Consider the following 19463-nt stretch of genomic DNA (forward strand, 5'->3'; position numbering starts at 1 on the left):
TCTGCTTCTTCTACATCCCTGTCTATTCAAAGCTCTTTACAATTTGAAGAAGTTCTTTTTCCCTTAGAACCTTTTTGCAACCTCTTCTCACCCAGTTCAGAGACGACCTGCTTTTCGTTTGACTAAACATGAATGGCCTTTACCCTCTAAACGTGTCCTAGACATCTTAACTTTTCTTTCTTCGTAGCTCCCAAGAACCGGGATAGAACTACGTTTTTATACAGTTTACAATTTGAAATACAATCATTAAAATGACTATCCAAACTACCTGTAGATAATGATTTTAGTACCTACAGAGAATAAAATGAAATAAAAGTTGTTGTTTTTAAAGATATTTAAAAACCACTGTCTTTTTTTGTACAGCTATCTCGATCCCCTGATAGAGTACTATACATAAATGCATAAATACATACCTATTATATATACTATACATAAATACAGAACCATAACAAAGGATGTATATGGCCAATTTAACCCATCAAAAATTTTATCCTGCTCAAAATCGTTCGTAAGAATGCATGTAACAAAACAGTTTATCCTAAAAATTAGAAAATATCTCCAAGGTGCAAAAATGTCTTGAAAATACAGAAAAAAAACCTTATATAAAGTACTTAGATAAAGTTCATGGGAGGTAAGGCCTCTTTTTATTGTTTTGGTACCCCCCCCCCCCTGAACCAATGTTCTTGGTAGAACCTTGTAAACATATACTTTCCATTATCTCTGATATTGCATGCTTATAATAAATTAATCAAGTCTGACTAACCGGAAGAGAATCACGGAACGCTAGTCGGAACAAATCCAATTACGGAACCACAAGGAAGTCGGACCGAATAAATATTTATCAGGAACAATAAGTGTACTATCGTAGGTATGGTAACTAAATTTCCTTATCTCTCGCTTTCAGAAAGTAAATTATGAACAGTCAGAATTTGATTATGAATCAGTCACCAACACTTAAAGCCTTGTTTTGTGTACTATCATTTACTAGTTTTTGTACTGTGATAATTATTTGCATTAGTGGTAACAGTGATAATTTAAAAGTCTTAGATCTGCTATACCAGTCTAATATTAACTGCAATGGCATTTCCGATACCAAAAGTGTTATTTCCTTTTCTTTATATGGTGATTGGAAGGATGCCCGGTGGAAATCGCAATTTTTTAATCCAATGAAAGATAATTCAATTTTTGCCGAAATCTTTTATCCAGGTATACATAAATTTGAATTTACCCGAATAAATTCTTTTTTTCATAGTTTTATTTATTTTAAGAAAAATCGAGTATATAGGATGGTACTTACTGTTGAGCTCAAGATTTAAATGCAGGGAAGAGCAAGGTTAAACTACATGAATAGTACAAATATAATATCTCAAAGTGGGTGGATTTTTTTTTACTTTTGGTATTTTTTGGGGGGAGGGGCAAGCCAAATAAAAGTCCTCCCTGGGCATAATCTTCTCTTTAGTCTTGTTCCAATAAATTGAAAAAACTTGTACCATCATTTTCATATAACAGGTTTCTATTTAATTTCTTTTCGCCTTTAAAAATAGTCCAGGATTTGCTCTAGGTACGAGGAAATGCTTGAGGTCAAATATGTCTGTGAAGCATGAGCGCTCCAAAAAGTGGAGGACAGTTTACTAGATATTTTCCTTAGAAATTGCCTACCGATTGTTCTGGGTACCCGGCTTACTGAACGAATTTTAAACATTAGGCTGTACGAAAAATTTGGTTCAGTACCACTTTCTAGGACTATAATGAGAGAAGGGTAGAGGATGTGAAAGGAGAAGGCGCACAAGAATTATCTGAGTGATAGATCATATTAAAACAAAAGGAATGTAAAAAGGTGGAGAAATCATTGAAGTATCAACTAAGAAGGTGTGAAGTGGAGGTCATGGATAAAATTGCCGAGGATCTGGAAGAAGCAGCTAGACGGGAATAGTAAAATATTGCACTGCCTTGTTGATAAATTGAGAGGGAGTGGTCAATCAAGACTTGTCCAAGTCAAACTGGTGCCATAATTAGTGATAAAGAAAGACTTAAATAGAGATAGGCAGAACATTTTGAGAATGTGCTAAACCGAGACAGAGTTGCAGGAAAAGATAAAGAGGAAAAGGAAAAAGTTTGTGATACCTTAGATGTGAAGGAAGATTTGTTTTGTGAGGAATAATTAGTGACACTGATAAAAGGATAAAATATAATAAGGCTCCAGTTGGTGATAATGTGGTGAAGGAGTTTCTTAAATATGCTGGCTCTGAGGTTAGAAATAAGTTACTAAAAATTATGAATATAGTTTTTGAAAAAAGGAAAGTACCCAGCCATTTTATAAAAAACCTTAATTAAACCCCTGTATAAGAAAGATGACAAAAATGAGCGTGGTAATCATCGAGTCATTAGTCTGTTGTCTGTAGGTAGCAAATTACTTATTAATATGATACTTTTTAGACCAAGAGATGCCATAGACAAAATTTCAAGAGAAAAACAGTGTGGTTGTAGAAAAGGTAGAGGATGTGACGACCTAATTTTCACTCTGAGGTTGATAATTGGGTTGATAATTGATTTATAACTTCTTTGCTTATCTCCTCAGCATTTGGAGGATCTGTATTGATGTCTAAATTCATTAAAAGAATATCAGGTACATTTGCTTGGTCACATGTTCTCGGTCTGTTCAAAAGTTTTTCGAAATGGGAAGCCCATCACTCATTAATTTTTTCTGGATCCTATGTGAATAATCCAATTTCGTCCGTGACAAGGGTGCTTTGGCTGCTTTGTTTTCTGATCATCTCATTTGTCAATCGGTACACAGTCTTGGAGTTACCTTTCCTAGTGGCTTACATATAATTTATTCAATACGTAATTTTGTTTCTAAAATTAGGTTCTTTCATTATGAGAGTCAACTTCACTTGTCATTGTCATGGATAAAGTCAGCCTGTCTTAACCCAGGATGACGGAGGATGGTTCGGTGACAGGTTTGCTACCCTATAAAAAAGCCACAGCAGTGGAAACGTTGAGAAGTGCCTCAGATGAAGTATCTCCCCCCGACAGCGAACCCAGCACACCCACGGACACGATTATTGACTGTAAAACAACCAACAAAAATCGGCTTCTAGAACATGAGAAATATGAGTCAGTTATGAAAAACCAAGTAAGTTCTCAGAGAGATAAAGCGATATAATATTGACATCCTGGCCCTAAGCGAAATACGTTGGAAAGGTGTAGGCCAAGAAACAATAGATCATGGATATGTGCTGTTATACAGCGGAGAAGATAACTATCATCGGGCAGATGTAGGACTTATGATGTCCCCTGCAGCATACCGAACAAAGCTCAGAAGGACTCCAATAAACGAAAGAATCTTGTTTGCACGGTTAGGCACAAGACACACTAAGCTTTTTGTCATTGTACGTTACGCTCCTACCAATGAGGTGGATGATGATGTCAAAAATAGCTTCTATGAAACACTACAGACTGTCACCAAAGACATTCCCAAACATGATGTTCTGTGTGTTGTTGGTGATATGAATGCCAAAGTAGGAGCTGATCGTAAGTGCCATCCTGAAGTCCTAGGACCGCATGAACTTGGCGAGATTAACAAAAATGGTGCATTACTATTAGATTTCGCGCTAAGTAATGACCTTGTAGTTCGTGGATCACTACTTGGACATAAAATGTGCACAAATACACATGGACATCTCCAGACGGTTCAACAAAAAATCACTAGAACATGGCGCACAAGCCTGTTAGACGTCTGCAGTTATAGAAAAGCAAACGCCCAGTTGAATCACATCTTCATGATTTCCCGCATACAGATCAAACTACGTGCCCAAAAGAAGACACAGCAAGATTTGAAAAAAACTGTACGACACAGACAAGCTACAGGATCGAAACTCCACAGAGATTTCTGTATACCGCTATGGAGCGAATCGATGCCTTGCTATTTAGGTAAATGACTCAGAAAGTGTCGAAAAGAAATGGGAAGAAATAAAAAGTGTAGATACGACGATTGCCGAAGAAAAGCTAGGTTTCCGAAAGAAACAAGAGGAAAGAAGGATCTCTGACGTAACATAGAAACTAATTGACAAACGAAAGGCACTCGATCAGGCCACATTAATAGCTACTACAATAAGCTCAGAGCTGGCATTAAATCAATTATACAAAGAAGAAGGTAAAGAGGTAAAACAAGAGCGTAAGAAAGGACAAGAGACAGTTTCTTGAAAAGAGAGCAGCTTTAGCTGAAGAAGCCACTAAGAAGGGTGAATCCAAGACTTTCTACCCATTTACAAATGATATGACAGGAAAACAATGCAGCTTAATCACCCTTGTCATGGGTGAAAATGGATTATTCATATATGATCCAGAAAAAAATTTATGAGTTATGGGCATCTTCAAAACTTCTCTTTATGATGCCAATACCCCCTTATCTAAATTGTATACTTTGTACGAGGTGAATTCTCTCCACCTGAATCCCTGCTTGAACACAAACATTTTAAAGAACTTGACTATTTTTGTAGGTATTCCTTGACTCTTATTACATAGCATTTTTAAGTCTGTTGCTAATACATTTATGCGCCTTAACCGAAGCATTCACGAGGTACAGACAGAATTCACGCTCTAGGTATCAATAAAGATGCTTCTGCGATTTTAATATTTCTCAACTTATTAATGCAGAATTTAAACAAGTTTTGGTTAAGACTTCAGTTAACATTCTGTAAATGAGATTTCTCTCCTATTCCAAAAAAGAAAAAAGCCCCCAGTCAATGCACATCTTTCAGACCCATAACTGTATCAACCGGCTTATGTAAATTTTAAAAACTACTGTTCATAAAAGAGCTAGAATAAAAATGTTACTTCCACCCCATCAATTTGGATTTCGACATGGTATTGAATGTTCAGACACTCTTGTGTTTTTCTTATACACTTCTTTACAGGTAGTAGATACTCCTTTTACGGATAGTTCACTCGTCTTGGCAGATCATGGGGTTCGGCAAGCCTTTGACATCCTGATATCCCCCTCCTATCCTTTTAAGGGATGGTAAAAGAGGAGCTAATATTACTTTCATAAAGCCTCTTAAGAATAAGTTGGCTAAGCTATGAGTTCAACTTAAAATCCCTTTTAAAAGAGATGAAGCGGCAAAGCCACGGGATACAACCGTACCAGTAATAAAAAGAGCAACGCAAGGTACCATGATTACGTCCCTGAATCCCAAGATAAGTGTCAGATCTCTTGCCTCCTTTTTTTGCCCTAGTATTTTCTTGATTATTTATCCAGTTGACATTTTTAACCTCAGCTGAATCTTAAACCAAATTTCTTAAATATTTCAAAACTGTAAGCAAAATGCTTATAATATGACCTTAAGTTTATCACTGAAAAATCAGACTTAGTTCCTTTTAGCTGGAAATACCCATTTCCCAAGGAAATTGTACATGAAAAAGATCCACCAGTCTGAACAAATATTTTTTCTTTTGGCTTTTCCCCATTGGAAATACGATTTTTCACACTTGTAATCTCCTGACAGAACACGCTCAATGTCGCATATCAGATTTACACGGTTTCATAATCTTTGCTAAGCTTCGCTCTAACCGCTATTATCCGTCATCTTTGTACAACTCTGTTGGTCTCCCCCACACACCGTGTACATCCCCTTCTGGAAAATTCTTACACACTCCTGATAAATCGAAAATTTGCTCCAATTTCTTTGGTTTCACAAAATATTTATTAAGATATCCTATTTGGAGACACAGTTCAAAGCTCATTCATAGACTTCATATAGCAGATCCTACTATAGCTGTTGCAAAATTTATCAATAAACCCAACCAAAAGATTTCAAACCACGCTTGGAAACGACTTTTTTTTACATGACTTAAATTTACACTTTGTCATAGCTCTTCTTCTTAGCTTATGTTACAAGTGCCGGTGTTCTATTTAATTCTTGTTTTATTTGATTTTCTTTTGTCCTAAAAAGTATAGTGCTCTGTTACTTTTTATTTTGATTGTTTTTGTAGTGCTCCGTAGTTTTTGTTTTATGAAGGTGGGTTTCTAATAAATAAGAGCTAAAAACAAGAGCTAAGAGCTCATATGACGCTTGTGACGAGATATCAGATTTGGTCTGGTTATGTCAATCACGTATGTAGAACTTGTGCTTATTCTCAAACTTGCCAAAGCAATAGAAATCCTCCCAACTCCCCCAAAGAAATCAGATCTGGTCTGGTTATGTCAATCACACATCTAGAACTTGTTTTTATTCTTCCCATGAAGTTTCATCCCGATCTCTCCACTCAAAGCGCTATCCAAGATTTCTGGTTTCCAAGACTTTCATTTCCCCCTCCAACCCCTATGTCCCTGGATCCGGCCTGAATTGAAAATGAAGCATATAAGACATGATATCTTTATATATATCTAATTTTATTAAGATCCGATCGCCCATTTGTGAGACAAACTTACCTCAATTTCAAAATTTCTCACCTTTCCACCCCCCTGGATGGTCTTATCAGGAAAACGACTGTAGTCAAGCGAATTTTTACAGGTCTCTGACACGCCTACCAAGCACCGAACTCACCAGAGCACCGGAACTCCCCCCTTCAACTCTATTGAAGAGAACGGATCCGGCCTGATTAAGTCAAACACGTATCTAGGACTTTTGCTTATTCTTCCCACCAAGTTTCATCCCAATCTCTTCACTCTAAGCGTTTTCCAAGATTTCTGGTTCCCCCTCCAAATCCCCCCACTCTTACGGGATCCAGTCTGGATTCAAAATAAGGGCTTTGAGACATCAAGTTTCACCTGCTTCTGGACATGCTAGGATGATGAAAACTGGCAGGCGGTGTCAGGGACCTGCACAAATTCACTTGACTACAGTAGTTTTCTGATTGGAGCTTTCCGAGATTTCTGACTTCATAGATTTTTATTTCTCCCTCCACCCCCTAATATCCCTGGATCCGATCTGAATTGAAAATGGAGCATCTAAGACATAATATCTTTATAAATATCAAGTTTCATTAAGATCTGATCACCCATTCGTGAGACAAACTTACCTCAATTTTCAAAATTTCCCCATTGGAAATACGATTTCTCTCACTTGTCATCTCCTGACAGAACACGCTCAATGTTGCATATCAGATCTACACGGTTCCATAATTTTTGCTAAGCTTCACTCTAACCGCTACTATCCGTCATCTTTGTACAACTCAGTTGGTCTCCCCCACACACTGTATACCCCCCCCCTAGATGGTCTAATCAGGGAAACGACTGTAGTCAAGTGAACTTGTGAAGGTACCTGTCACGCCTACCAATTTCATCGTCCTAGCATTTCCAGAAGCCCTGAACTCGCCGGATCACTAGAAACCCCCCCAAACTTTCTTAAAGAGAGCAGATTCGGTCTGATTATGTCAACCACGTATCTAGGACTTTTGCTTTTTCTTCCCACCAAGTTTCATCCCAATCTTTTGAGTCTAAGCGTTTTCCAAGATTTCTGGCTCCCCCTTCAACTTCCTCCCCCTTTTACTGGGTCCAGTCGGGATTTAAAACAAGGGTTTTGAGAAACCAAGTCCTTCTAAATATCAAATCTCATTAGGACCAGATCACCCGTTTGTAAGTTAAAACGCCTCATTTTTTCTAATTTTTCGGAATTAACCGTTCTTCCATTCCGAATTTTTTTTAAATTAACGCCTGCCAACTTTCATCGTCGTAGCTTATCTGAAAGTGCTTGAGCAAGCAAAACCGGGACCGACGAACAGACAGGCCGATAGACAGAAGGACAGAAATGGCAATTGCTATATGTCGTTTGGTAAATACCAAGTGCCATAACAATAATCTTTTTTGTGACACTGGCTAGTCAAACTAAACTCTCATTATTTGAACTTTGTTAGTCCTACGCCGGTCATTATTCCTACCTTATACCACGAACAAGATTTTTTTGGTTTTATTCCAACTATAAAACATTGCCTTTTTTCTAGATTGGCAGATTAGGGTTTATACTAATCTGCCAGAAGAGGCTTTGCTTGAATTAAATTCCACTGACGTCAAATTCTGTAACGTGAGTTTGCTAGAACATTATCTACCATACAGCTTCAAAGATGTCAATCCAAGAGTTTGGAGATTTTTGGCCCTGCTGGATGCAGATATCAACGTTGTTATTTTTAGAGACAGCGATGCAATTATGCTGAAACGGGAAGTAGATGCAGTCAATGAATGGCTGAACTCCACTAAAACTTATCATGTTATGCGTGACCACAACTTTCATAAGACAAAAATATTAGCAGGTAAGGCCTGACAAAATGAAATTTATCAGTAAGTATTCTTCTAAAAAGCCATAAATAAAATATTTCCAGATCACATATTTCCAGGGCTCATAAGCCATACGTACTTACTGGGATTAGACTCAGTGTCACATTATATGACTTGAAGGCATCAAACTTCTTTTTTAAATGTAACATATTTCTTGTTATTTATTGCGAGAGGAATAAGTTACCCGGCAAACTGTAAGGTTGTATTTATGTATGGATCGGATTAATGATGCTCCTTAAGTATTAAGACCCTTACGTCAGCCTGTCGGTGGGTTCCTACAACTAAAGTTTGAACTATGGGTCTTGTCGCCAAGTTGAGGTCAAATAGGCAGCGATAGTTAGAAGTTCAACATATGCCATTTTGATTAAGAATGAGTTTTATAAAACTGTCATTTTCACAATAACTGTCATTTAAACTTTTCTATGAAAGCCCCTATTCGGCCATTCGCTATTTAATTAGTCACAAAACTGAAATTAAGGATTTTGAGCGTGGTGGGGGTTTATTATAAGTAAAAAATTACATTTCGATTTCCAGGTATTTTTGGATATTTTACCAAAATATCCGGAAATAACTTTCGACCCCCTTGCACATTCAGCTATCAGTTTTCGTTTCTTATCCATTCTATGCTCGTGTCCAGATTTTTTTTTTGCCATTTTTAACTTTTAGCTAAAAAGCTACTTTTCAATCTGTTATTGTGAATAGACATATGGCTACAACTTCAGGTGTTACCAAACGTTTATCGAAAATTCAACACCAATAGTAATTGATTCATCTTCAACATGAGTTTCCATGTTTGTAAAATAGGAGGAAAGATAGCAGCAGTAAAGATCTGTGTGCCAAATTTGCAGATATATACTGAACTGGCTAAAAATAAAAAAATTTTGTTCGCTTTAAGTTTCAACTTTGCTCTTTATATTCACAGGAAATCTTTACATTTTGTTGTTAAATGGGTAAATCAGCTACGCATAATTGATCCAATCGGCAATTTTGCTTAAAAAAAGAAAAAAGAATGGAATGTGAATGGGGATGCCAGAAAAATCTTGGGAGGGAGGCAAAGGCCCCCTTGCCCCCTGGATCTGCCCCTGCAACTTTACGATGCATAAAACTCGAGAACAAACTGGTTTCTTCGTGAGTTTATTCGATACTTTAGAAACAAATTTGGGATAAATATTTGTACATTAAGCGGGGGGGGGGAAGTATAGCGGGTCTGCTTAGAATTTTTTTTTATAAATAATTTTGCATATTACGAACTAAGAATTGTTTTCTCACTATAAACTTTCCAAATACTTCACCCCTCCCCCCGTTATGTGCAAACATATAGCCCAAATTATATATTTCCCATCTATTATGTAACTTGTGTTTGTCTTGTCTCACGCTAAGCTGAAAGAATTATAAAAGAAACCGGTTTGTTCACGATTTTTACACAGCGTAGACTTGGATGAGTATAGGACGCAAATACCAAAATTTTTTTCCCCTATGGAAAAAAAAAATCCAAGTTCAAATAAAATTCTCAAATTTGGAAGGCCTTATTTTCCACGGGGCGGGGTGTGAGTGTGTGTATCTTTCGGGGGGGTAGTTACCAGAGGGTATTTTCTCTGGGGGGTATATTCCACGGGAGGTTTTTTCCAGGGGATATTTTCCATGGGTGGGTATTTTCCATAGGGATATTTTCCGAGATATATTTTCCAGGGGGCTATTTTCCGGGGGGGACGCCTAGAACCTTCATGCCAACCCTAAGCTTCGGGATTTATATATGTTTATTTAATGTCTTACAAATTTTCTTATAAATAAACACGGTTTAGTTAAAATGAAAAAAGGAAAATATGTCTTAGTTTTTTTTAACCATTCACATTATTTGATATACGTTATTTACATATGATTTTGTTTCGTGTTATTTCGACAGATCTGTCTTCAGTTTGAGGGAGCAAACAGAAGGAAAAACTCGATCTATTCTTTTGCGTAAAATAGTAAAAATATCCTTTTTAAGAAAAGATATCCTTGTTAAGAAAAGTTATTTTTCACTAGGGTTTAGAGTTGTTTTAAAATAGGATTAAATTATGGGAAAAGAAAATCCAATTAGTAAAACTGTCGAGAGACATGCCCTTGCAATTCATTAGTCCAGTTTGCAATGTCGGATGGAGGATTGTTTTTTCTTAGTCCAGAAAATAAATCGAGATCTGTTACGTACTTAATGGGTCAAATAGGGTCAAAAATGAGAAAGGAATGGTAGACTTTAAATTGTATGAAAGAAGTTAGAGCTGACACATATACTTGAAAATATTATACGCTAGAATTGTTGGTTTTCTGTTCATCTGGAAAGTTAAACATACTTTTTTAGCAATTATCTTTCCATTAATGTATTAATAAACTTTTGGTTATGTCTCATGATTTGTACTTGTATCTTATTTATTTAACTGCATATATATGTTCTACTTAGAATTTACTGATTAAGATTTACCTTTTAATTGACCAAAACTCTTCTTTTTATGCTTGTATTTCTTTTATGCAATTATAAAGATACAATTTTCATACTAATTTTTCATTTAAGCGGCAAAACCCAGATTTTTGCTTATTTATTGTTTTTTTTTTGTCTCGAAATGTTACAGGCAAAAGAAACAAAAAAATAAGCTCTGCTTATGGATTCTTTGACAATCCAGTAAATGAACTAAAAAGCTGTTTACATTTCTATACACGAGTAAAGGTGAAAGGTAAAGGATACGGCATTAGACTTTACAATCCCTACCGGCGGTGCTGATCTCCGTTTCTTGGTGGCTTTAATTAGGGGGAGGAGCATGGAGTTAAGTTCACCCTTTTTTCCTTTCCCTAGGTTTGAAAAAATAGTTTTTCTTTGTATACTCTCATTGAAAAACGCCTTTTCTTTTTTTTACTTCCATTAAAAATCTTTTTCAAATGACAAAGTTGCTCCCTTAGATATTCGTAAATTGACGTGATAATATGTACAATAGTAATTTAGAATCTTAGACTTCACTCTAGGTGGGTCAAGGGGAAAGATAGCCCCCCCTTCAATAATTTTGGAAAAATTAAAATTCTTGAAGTAAACCTAAAACTGATAATTGGGGAGAGACTGTGATATAAGTTGCCACGCTCATGCTTTTTCTCATCGAAATGCAAAATTAAGCTAGGTTAATAGGTGGGTTTCAAACTAAATGTTTATTAAATCAAAGCCAAAGTGGTAAAAATTACGACGATGCATATTTTCTTTCAATTTTAATATGGTAAAATAACTTTGCAAAAATAAATACGTGCCATGCACGCCAGACACTGAGGATTCATTGGTGAATCTCCACCACAAGAGGGGCACGTATGCGTGATGTGCATATGTATTGTTTATTATGTATCGTGCAATATTTTAAAATTAACCAAGTCGTATTTTTTACTAAGAAGTAGCCCGCCGTGCAAAAATTGAGGTAGCATAGCACCAATGCAAACTGGTAGTTTTCATGGCTTAGCAAAATTTTTTGACAGATTTTGTCTGAAAATACCAGTGCTTCCACTATTCCCGAATTTTGGAAGATTTCCCCAAAAATGTGTCTTCTCGAGAAAACGATCGGTTCCCCAAAAATCCCTTTTCGGTCGGGATTACCATCCCTAGTGATTTATCACTTGTAACTATCCAACCTTACTAACTATCACTCTCACTTAACTTGATATATTTTTTTCACCCCTCCAAAGTTTTTGTCTCAATTATTTACTACAAATCAAAAACCTGATATATATCATGGAATTACTGAAGTTTCTTCCTATGCTAGTAAAAAGTATAATGTTTATGAGATTTTATTTCATCAAAGATTCTTTTGTGATTGTGGTAAAGAATTTAATTTGAACACGTTTACGTTCAGTAAACGTATTCAGTAAACAAATGAAAGCGATGCCAAAACATGATTCATAAAAAAATTGCATTATAGCTGAAAGCAAAAATTCTGCTATTATTTCCAGATTGTTTTCTTGGTAAGGTTATATATTATTTTCAGACTCATTTTTTACAAACGGTTGGTCTTTATTTCCAAATCTGTTGCCTGATATCTGTATTTGAAGATTGATCAAATAGCTGGTGGTAGTGAAGTGAATGTAACTCGACCCAACAGCATCTAAGACTCTAAAAAAGAGCAATTGCAAAACAAAAAGGAGCTGTTTTCGTTTTTGACATTCTTTTTTCTCCTCCAAATTACAGCCAAACTCCGGAATAAATCCATTGAATTGCTTCCGTAAATTCAACTTGAAAAAGTAACTGGATAGGCTACGTATGGTAAAGGTGAAGTTAAATACAAACATAGGTACATTAACATCTGAGAAAAACGGAAGGGGGGGGGGTGAAATTTTCGATAAGATCTGTTTGAATAGCTTAGGAAGTGAAAATTTTGTCAGTACAGTTTGTGAGTGCGCTAATTATATATATATATATATATATATATATATATATATATATATATATATATATATATATATATATATATATATATATATATATATATATATATATATATATATATATATATATATATATATATATATATATATATATATATATATATATATATATGCTGCTCTTTCGTTCTGAATCACTATATTGAGAGCCCAGCTGAAGTTCAGAAAATAATATTATTATTATCATTATTATTAGTATTAGTAAAATTAAGACCAACTAGGGCCACTTACAAAAAAAAGCCAAAAGACAAAAAAGAAAAAAAAATATAACAAAAACAAATAAATCAATAACACACAAAAACAATCAGTAAAAAAAATCAGACAACAATGGTACATTTAAACATATCAAAATTGTTGTGTGTAAATCACACTTGACCAATTCAGCCAAAGTGGCAGAGAGAGAGGTGAAAAAGCGGCTCAGAAAGCATCGGACTAATACCGACAAGTATTGGACCGTTTATCGAAATTCACACAACAGATGCTGAGGTTTGTATATTAATGGAGTGTCTGTCAGTAAATACCTAAGCTAATCTAAAGTATTAGTTCCCGTCAAAGACCTTATTTTGTTTTTCTCACAGAGCCATCAAATTGCAAACTTACACTTTTACAATTTGACTAACCGCTTCTTTTTTGCTTTTAGTAAGACATGAATCCAGCTTCAAAGTGCCTTGTTCACTGCGGGTGCTGCAAGGTATTGCACAAAAAACTCTAATCAGTCTTTAAGATTAAAAGGGGGGCAATCAAATACTAGTCCTTTCACCAAATTTCAAGTCACTTATTCTGGTAGCATACCTAGCTCAACCCTACCGCCCAGTCCAGCAGTTAAATTCTCATTGTCTGTGCTTGACTTTCCTCCTGATTTAGAAAAGGAATCAAATGAGAAGCCAGGTAATCATGTTGACTGAACAGTCAGTGGATCCTTAAGCACCCCAGAACCTACCAATATGAGCCCTATAGTTATCTCTTACCCTCCTACATCCTCCACACCGATCAATTCCCAGAAACAGCCCAGAACGAATGACACCAATTCTGCAGTAACTGTAGAGTCAGAACATCTAGCGCTAGTTATTTTTATTTATTTATTAATACCAAATACGGTAAGCTTTCAAGCTTGTCGCAATAAATATAATAAATAGAAGTTATGACAACATAATACACAACATAATACATAATACAACTGACAACATAGTACACACATATAAATCGATGAAAATAACGACTACAACAAACACTGACAAATAATACTATAAATTATTTAAAAATGATTTACTTTGAAAATTTGTTTCTGCTAGTCTTGTTTTGAATTTATTTATGTCATCTGTTAGAAATGTTTTAGGTGGAAGGTCATTCCATGGCTTCCACACCCTGCTGTAAAATGAATGTTGGCCTATTTTCATTTTTGAAAGTGAGGAGTACAATTTATGTGGGTGATAACGGGTCCTGTTAGTGTCATTAAATGTGAAGAACTGTGATGTACTTATATTATCAATGCCTTTGATTATACGGAATGTGTTAATAATGTCTGCCCTATCCCTTCGGAATTGAAGACTTGACAATCCTAGCCTGTGCAGTCTATTTTCATACGGCAAATGTTTCAAATAAGGTACAAGCTTAGTTGCTCTTTGCTGTATCCTCATCCACAAAAGCTCCACAAAAGATTCCTAAGTTTCGGTGATATTGACGCATAGTGCCAAAACGACAATAAGACTTCAGATTCTTTTAGACGAGCAGTTCAAGTTTCTAATTGTTGGCGAAGAAAATGTTTAACCTGTTAAAATTTTGAAAATATAAAACACATTGTTTGACCTGCACCAACACTAATCCAATCAATAACAATGTTTCACTGGGAACTAACTTTAATAACTCAAATCAGGGAGTTCCAAAATCTCAAGAAGAAAACAATCTGGCATCTAGAATCGTCAATTCGTAAGCAAAGTTCACTAGAAGACAATGCTAAAAAGTCCTAAGCAGACCAGCTTTTGTGTAGAAACCTTAGAACTTGTTTTATGTGTGGTCTGAATGCTATTCGATACCTTAACGTTGGTAATCGTTGTCAGATCCAGTACAAATGTGACATAACTCTTGATAGCTTTAAGACATAAAAGCAAGACATAAAGCAGTGGCTTGTAGATGGTGCAATGGATGGTAAATATTTTACGATTCATGTACCCACTCATTTTTTGACCCTTAATGGTATCAGTGATTACCCCTGGTATAAATTTAACTGGGATGCAGCGCATCGTATAGAATTATCTGAAGAAGATGTTCAAAAATCGTCAAAGTGGGTATGAGATCCTTTTGACCTCCCATCTACCGGTAACAACAGGATTGGCCATGAAAAATTTTTTAAAGGAATGATAACCCTCGCCGAGACACGAGATGTAAGATTCAAAAAGCCATCGTTCTACTAGCTACTAAAAGTCATCTACTAGCGCTATTAGAGTAAATATGATACACTATTTTAGATAAAATAGTACAAATAAAATTATGGAGTATGATATTTATGGCTAACATATGGTTTGGCACTGAATTAGCTTACAATAATAATTTTGATTCAGAAAACTATTGGTATTTCTAACTGCAAGCTACACTAAGTCACATTTGATACTTTCCTATAAAATTTACCTATAAAAATTCTTTTTGCTCAATACAAAGCTGTGAAAATATAAGTTGTGCTGCAAAAGCTGCTTCGGCAGCTTTTGGAATTCCGCTACTGGCAGCCTTGGAATTTTTACGAGTGACTATTTTTCATTACTGCCAGTAGAAAAATACGATATTGAAGATTTTAATTGCTTGGTTTTCGGTATTCATTATAAATAACTTCCAAAAAGAAGTTTCCAGACAGCTTAAAACATGTTTAGATTTGCATTTTTCACAGATTATCCCGGTGAATGCCCCCGAAAACCCCCTTCCCCGGAAGGTTATTCCATACCCTTCAGATGTGGACCTCTTCTTGCCTCCAAAATCAAAATGCTGATATTATGCCCATGTAGTATGCGAAGTCGCAAATGGCTCTTCAGCTAAAAATGATCTATCCATCGGAAATCAAACAGTTGAATTAAAAGATATAATTCAATGCTAAAATATATATCAAAAGAATCGGAATTTATGCTGATTTTAAATATATAAGTTTCATCAAATTTAGTCTGTGTCATCAAAAGTTACCAGCCTGAGAAAATGTGCCTTATTTTGGAAAATAGGGGGAAACACACCCTAAAAGTCATAGGATCTTAACGAAAATCACACCATCGCATTCAGCCTATCAGAGAACCCTATAGAAAAATTTCAAGGTCCAATCTAAAAAATGTGGGATTTCGTATTTTTTGCCAGAAGACAAATTGTTTGTTTGTTTGTTTTTGTTTTTTTCCCCAGGGGTCACCGTATCGACCAAGTGGTCCTAGAGTGTTGCAAGAGGGCTCATTCTAACGGAAATGAAAAGTTCTAGTGCCCTTTTTAAGTGACCAAAAAAATTGAAGGGCACCTAGGCCCCCTCCCACGCTCATTTTTTTCCCAAAGTCAACGGATCAAAATTTTGAGATAGCCATTTTGTTCCGCACAGTCGAAACCCATAATAACTATGTATTTGGGGATGACTTACCCCCCCCCCCCCCTTCACAGTCCCTGGGGGAGGGGCTGCAAGTTACAAACTTTGACCAATGTTTACATACAGTAATGGTTATTGGGAAGTGTACCGACGTTTTCAGGGGGATTTTTTGGTTTGGGCGTGGGGTTCAGGGGAGGGGGCTATATGGGAAGATCTTTCCTTGGAGGAATATTTCATGGGGGAAGAGAAATTCAATGAAAAGGGCGCAAGATTTTCTAGCATTACTATTAAAAAAAAAAACAATGAAAATATAAACATGAAAGAGTTTTTTCAATTGAAAGTAAGGAGAAGCATTAAAACTTAAAACGAACAGAGATTATTACGCATATGAGGGGTTCTAAAAATACTTCAGCATAAAGAGCGAGGCATTTAGGAGGAGATGAATACTTCGCTCTTTATGCTAAATTATTTTTAGTAATTTCAACTATTTATTCTACGGCCTTTCTGATTCAGGGGTCATTCTCAAAGAATTGGGACAAAACTTAAGATTTAGTGTGAAGAGCGAGGTATTAACGCGGGGACAAACCCCCTCATATATATAATCAAAAATATAAGAATATAAAAGTTTGTTACGTAAGTTAATTCTTAAGTTACGTATATTTTTTACTAATAAAAACGTTCGTTAAAAATTAAAAGTTCTAGTTGCCTTTTTAAGTAACCGAAAAATTGGAGGGCAACTAGGCCTCCTTCCTCACCCCTTATTTCTCAAAATCGTCTGATCAAAACTAAGAGAAAGCCATTTAGCCAAAAAAAAAAGAATTAATATGCAAATTTCATTTTAATAATTTATGTACGGAGAGCCAAAATCAGACATGCATTAATTCAGAAACTTTCAGAAATTAAATAAAAAAAGACAAGTTTTTTGAAATGAAAGTAAGGAGCGACATTAAAACTTAAAACGAACAGAAATTACTCCGTATATGAAAGGGACTTTTCCTCCTCGACTCCCCGCTCCTTGCGCTAAAGTTTGATTCTTTCTCGCAACTCTACTTTTTAAAACAATAAAAAACTTTAGCGTAAAGAGCGGGGTGTCGAGGAGGAAAAGCCCATTTCATATACGGAGTAATTTCTGTTTGTTTTAAGTTTTAATGTCGCTCCTTACTTTCATTTCAAAAAACTTGTTTTTTTTATTTAATCATTGTAATTGGCCTATTTATATAGCGTATAAGGCTATATAAAGTCGAATATCGTGAAAGAAAAAAAAAAAAATCTAAACGATGAAATATTTTGTGTCTTGTGACGAAATATAATAAAATCCTATGGTGGAAACATAGAAAACAAAATATATAAGGAAGTACTAATTGAACAAAAAACCATATTTCTCTTTATTACATAATTAAATAAGACCATAATTTTTTGATATGTTGAGATAGTTACCATTGGTATGAGCTATATAAGTTGATAATCCCCTGATGACACTGCTCCTCCAGCGCTGGGTTATTTGCATGTCCAAATAATTTAAAAGTCACTGGAAATGTGGAGTTATAAGAAAGTCTAACAATCATCAAAATAAATTATTCAACTATAATAATTTCTACAGCGCAGTAAATTAGGGTATAGACTAGTAAACTCTAGAACAAATACCGTTGTTTAGTTTTGTAAGTTAATAATTTTTCGGAATGAATCCTTTTTTAATTGTTTCAAGTTATATATTCAACTCTCACAATCACAGAGCTCGTATATTTAATGACTCAGTATTTTAAATATTGAAGATTTGATTGTTTAACTCTTAGTTTATTTAACTTGCTGCTCTGTTTTTTTTTTATGTCTAGTAATATTTTATTGACAAAGATCACACTGCCTTTCCATAATACAACTACAGAAGAGAGAATAATGAGGATCTTTTCCCAAGACAGTGAACCAACAAAACCTATTTGAATATTTATAAAAAATGATTACTTAAAGCTGAATCGAAAGATATGGAGTTATTTCTAGATTTTAATGCTTTTTCAATACTTTCTTTGTATTCTTTGCTGTAATCTTGTTCCTATATTTTGGTGGGTTCGACCAATGTAATAATTTCCAGAACTACATGGTATTTGATAAGGTTAGACGAGTTAGACGAGCAACTGGGGTTTTATCCTTACCAGAATTGAGAAGATTCATTACAGTTAAATTACTTGTGAATACAACACGTAAATTGTTTTTTAAACAAACTTTTTTTAGTTTTGAATTAATTTCCGGAATATAAGGTAGGTAAAGTAAGTAATCGTAATCGTAGGTAATCGTAGTAATCGTAGGTAAAGTAAGTAGGTAAGTAATCATATTTTTGAAAATCCAAACCGTTATATTCTATTTGACGGAACAATTCTAATTAGAAATGACCTAGGAATCAAACAAACTGTCCGCGAGGCAATCGAAATCAAGTAAAACTTAAATACCAGTACATCCCTAAATAGAGACTTGGGTGGATGCACACTCAACCCTATGTACACACAATTAATTACAGAAAATAACCAAATTCAAAATAAAACAAAAATAGGAACGAATAAAAACAAGCCCAATCCCAAAAGAACTACAAGATTAGCTGCAGAGAAGGAAAATATCGCAATAAGAAATTATTCCAATTTTTAAAATACAATTAGTTCAATGAATGAACCTTTTTAGCTTGTAAAATGTTAGCTTTTATCACACGGTCTTGGCTGAACTTTTCGTTAAGAAGTAATGATGCCAAGGTTATATTATAAAAAAAAAAAAAAATGGATTTTTAACCGAAAACTTCTATTGTAAGTGTTTTATTATTTATTATTTTCTTTGCTGAAGACGGCCCTTAGATATAGGGACGAAATATTCAAATAGGTTTTGTTGGTTCCCTGTCTTGGGAAGAAAGTCCTCATTATTCTCTCTTTTGTAGTTGTAATATTTTATTGATAGTTCAGAACGTATGATGTCTTTACTAAACTTCCCAATTAGGCCTATGTAAATTTACCAGTCTATATACCTATCGAGCACTGATAGTTTTTCTTTTTACAACTTTTTTGTTTTAATTTTTCTTCTTCTTCTTCTGATTTGCCTTTTCCTTAAGTTAGAAAAATAAACATTCTCCTCTCATCTGTTTGTAGCTTATGAAGTATTTTCAGGCATGCTTGGAGTGAAAGAAACACATTAATTAATCAATTTGTTTAACTAGAAAATCAA

General features: G+C 35.0%; 1 protein-coding gene across 1 annotated transcript in view; it reads left to right on the forward strand.

The window, feature by feature from the left end:
- Window positions 1-741: 741 nt before the first annotated feature.
- Window positions 742-19463, forward strand: part of LOC136037031 (uncharacterized) — a 37907-nt gene continuing 19185 nt past the window's right edge. Inside the window, exons 1-2 of the mRNA XM_065719445.1 lie at window positions 742-1206; window positions 7945-8250. Coding sequence (XP_065575517.1) covers window positions 915-1206; window positions 7945-8250 — 598 coding nt within the window. The 5' untranslated portion in view covers window positions 742-914. The remainder of the gene's footprint in view (window positions 1207-7944; window positions 8251-19463) is intronic.

This window comes from Artemia franciscana, chromosome 16 (genome assembly GCF_032884065.1).
Source record: "Artemia franciscana chromosome 16, ASM3288406v1, whole genome shotgun sequence".
Classification (NCBI taxonomy): domain Eukaryota; kingdom Metazoa; phylum Arthropoda; class Branchiopoda; order Anostraca; family Artemiidae; genus Artemia; species Artemia franciscana.